The sequence below is a fragment of the Triticum dicoccoides genome, chromosome 6B (assembly GCF_002162155.2).
Source record: "Triticum dicoccoides isolate Atlit2015 ecotype Zavitan chromosome 6B, WEW_v2.0, whole genome shotgun sequence".
Classification (NCBI taxonomy): domain Eukaryota; kingdom Viridiplantae; phylum Streptophyta; class Magnoliopsida; order Poales; family Poaceae; genus Triticum; species Triticum dicoccoides.
This window is the reverse complement of record NC_041391.1, coordinates 458,713,005-458,714,937: the sequence shown is the minus strand read 5'-3', so window position 1 is coordinate 458,714,937 and position 1,933 is coordinate 458,713,005. Positions and strand designations below refer to the sequence as shown.

The window sequence follows — 1,933 nt, the reverse complement described above, 5'->3', positions numbered from 1 at the left end:
TTTTTCAAAGTAGGCGTTGATACTGGAACAATTGCTAGTACAATTTACTTGATGCAAACTGCAGTTTGCTCAAGGATGTCTGTAGTGCTAGTCTTACAGAGGGCCCCTGAATCTGATTGAGAATCCCATTGATGTTTTTGTTGCAGCAAAGCTCACTCCTGAGACAAACGAGGCAGCAGTTCACTAATCATTTCAGAGAGAACGATGCCACCAGAAACACATGCGCATCCAACATGTGGATTTTAAAATGGGCACAGGGAGTATATTGGTAAATAAAGTAGAAGCAAAGCGAGCAATAAACAAGGCAACAAACACCGTACATGGACTCCATCCAATTCCAAACAATAGAGAAGGAACAAGTGGGAGCAAAAGTTGCTATTCCGCCTCGTTTTGTCACCCAGCGGTATGGCCATTCGGCTTGATCCTTCCCAGAAGCTGCCCATGAACTTCAATTGACCACGTTTTGCTGTCTGTCGACGCGAGCGAGCATAAATAGCCTAACGCCCTCGCAATCCACACACCATCATCAGCTTCCTCCGAGCATCCGACTCCGGCCCTCCCTCGCCCAAGCGTGAACAGCACCGAGCACTGACCCATCACACAAACACACATACAACGCCAGCGTCTTATCCGGGCCTGCGCAAAGAGAAGAGAAGAGTGCAGAGGAGCGCAGAGTAAGCAACATCAATGGTGAGGGCTCCTTGCTGCGAGAAGATGGGGCTCAAGAGGGGCCCGTGGACGGCGGAGGAGGACATGACCCTGGTCGCTCACATCGAGCGGCACGGGCACAGCAACTGGCGGGCGCTGCCGAAGCAGGCCGGCCTGCTGCGCTGCGGCAAGAGCTGCCGCCTCCGGTGGATCAACTACCTGCGCCCCGACATCAAGCGCGGCAACTTCACCAGCGAGGAGGAAGAAGCCATCATCCAACTCCACGCCATGCTCGGCAATAGATGGTCCACCATTGCCGCTAGGCTGCCTGGCAGGACGGACAACGAGATCAAGAACGTCTGGCACACACACCTCAAGAAGCGAGTCCAATCCTCGTCCAAGACGTCCGGCCAGGCAGCGCCTAACCGCAAAGCCAAGAAGCTTTCTGTGGCTGCGAGCGCGCTCGAGGGACCGACCTCCGAGCCGGCGTCGTCGTCATCGGGGCAGTCCCTCTCCATGTCGCCGGGGCAGTCCCTCTCGACGTCGTCCGCCGATGACTACTCCATGGCCTGGTCGTTGGAGAACACGGGAAGCTCTTCCTCGGAGTCGGAGGAGTTCCAGATTGACGACAGCTTCTGGTCCGAGACACTGGCGATGTCGGTGGACAGCTTCGGTTCCGGGATGGAAACCAACGACACCTTCGGCGTAGATAGTGCATCGCCGTCGTCGACCAACGATGAGATGGACTTCTGGGTCACACTGTTCATGCAGGCTAGTGACATACAGAGTTTGTCACAGATTTAAATTTTAATGAGAAGATTGGGCTATGTTCATATTTCTCGATAGCATTCGCGGCGGACCAGGCGAGCGGCCTGGCCGAACCTGGACCGGGACGAACAAAGAGGCTTTTGGCCGGAAGTTTCTGTAGTTCGTCGGCTGAGTTGACCCTTGTTGCTGGCTCAGTTTCACTTGCGCATTGGCTGGCCATAGCGAGAGAATTTTCTCCGGCCAGGACGTGAAACTGAAGAGACAAATGATGGGGCGGAAAGGTTGACACGATCAAGGACTGAAAGCCTGATAATACCTTTTAGCCGGAGGTTCATATTGTGAAAATACCAAGGAGCTAAATAGAAGAATTTGGCCCCTTGGGCGACGCGCCAGAGCGGCGTCTTTACCGGACCACTGGGTAACGACCGGTGTCCGCGTGGTTCCCGCACGTCAGTCCGTCGTGTCGGACGCAGTTGGACGCGTCCGGGGCTCCTCACATCCATCCTAGATATGAGCT

At 54.8% G+C, this 1,933-nt stretch overlaps 1 protein-coding gene across 1 annotated transcript; it reads left to right on the top strand.

Annotated features, from left to right (window-relative positions):
- Positions 1-526: 526 nt before the first annotated feature.
- On the top strand, positions 527-1,483 carry LOC119326794 (transcription factor MYB30-like). The gene has a single exon (XM_037600399.1). It carries the CDS (start codon positions 688-690, stop codon positions 1,450-1,452), a length of 765 nt encoding a protein of 254 aa, XP_037456296.1. The 5' UTR covers positions 527-687; the 3' UTR covers positions 1,453-1,483.
- Positions 1,484-1,933: the final 450 nt, after the last annotated feature.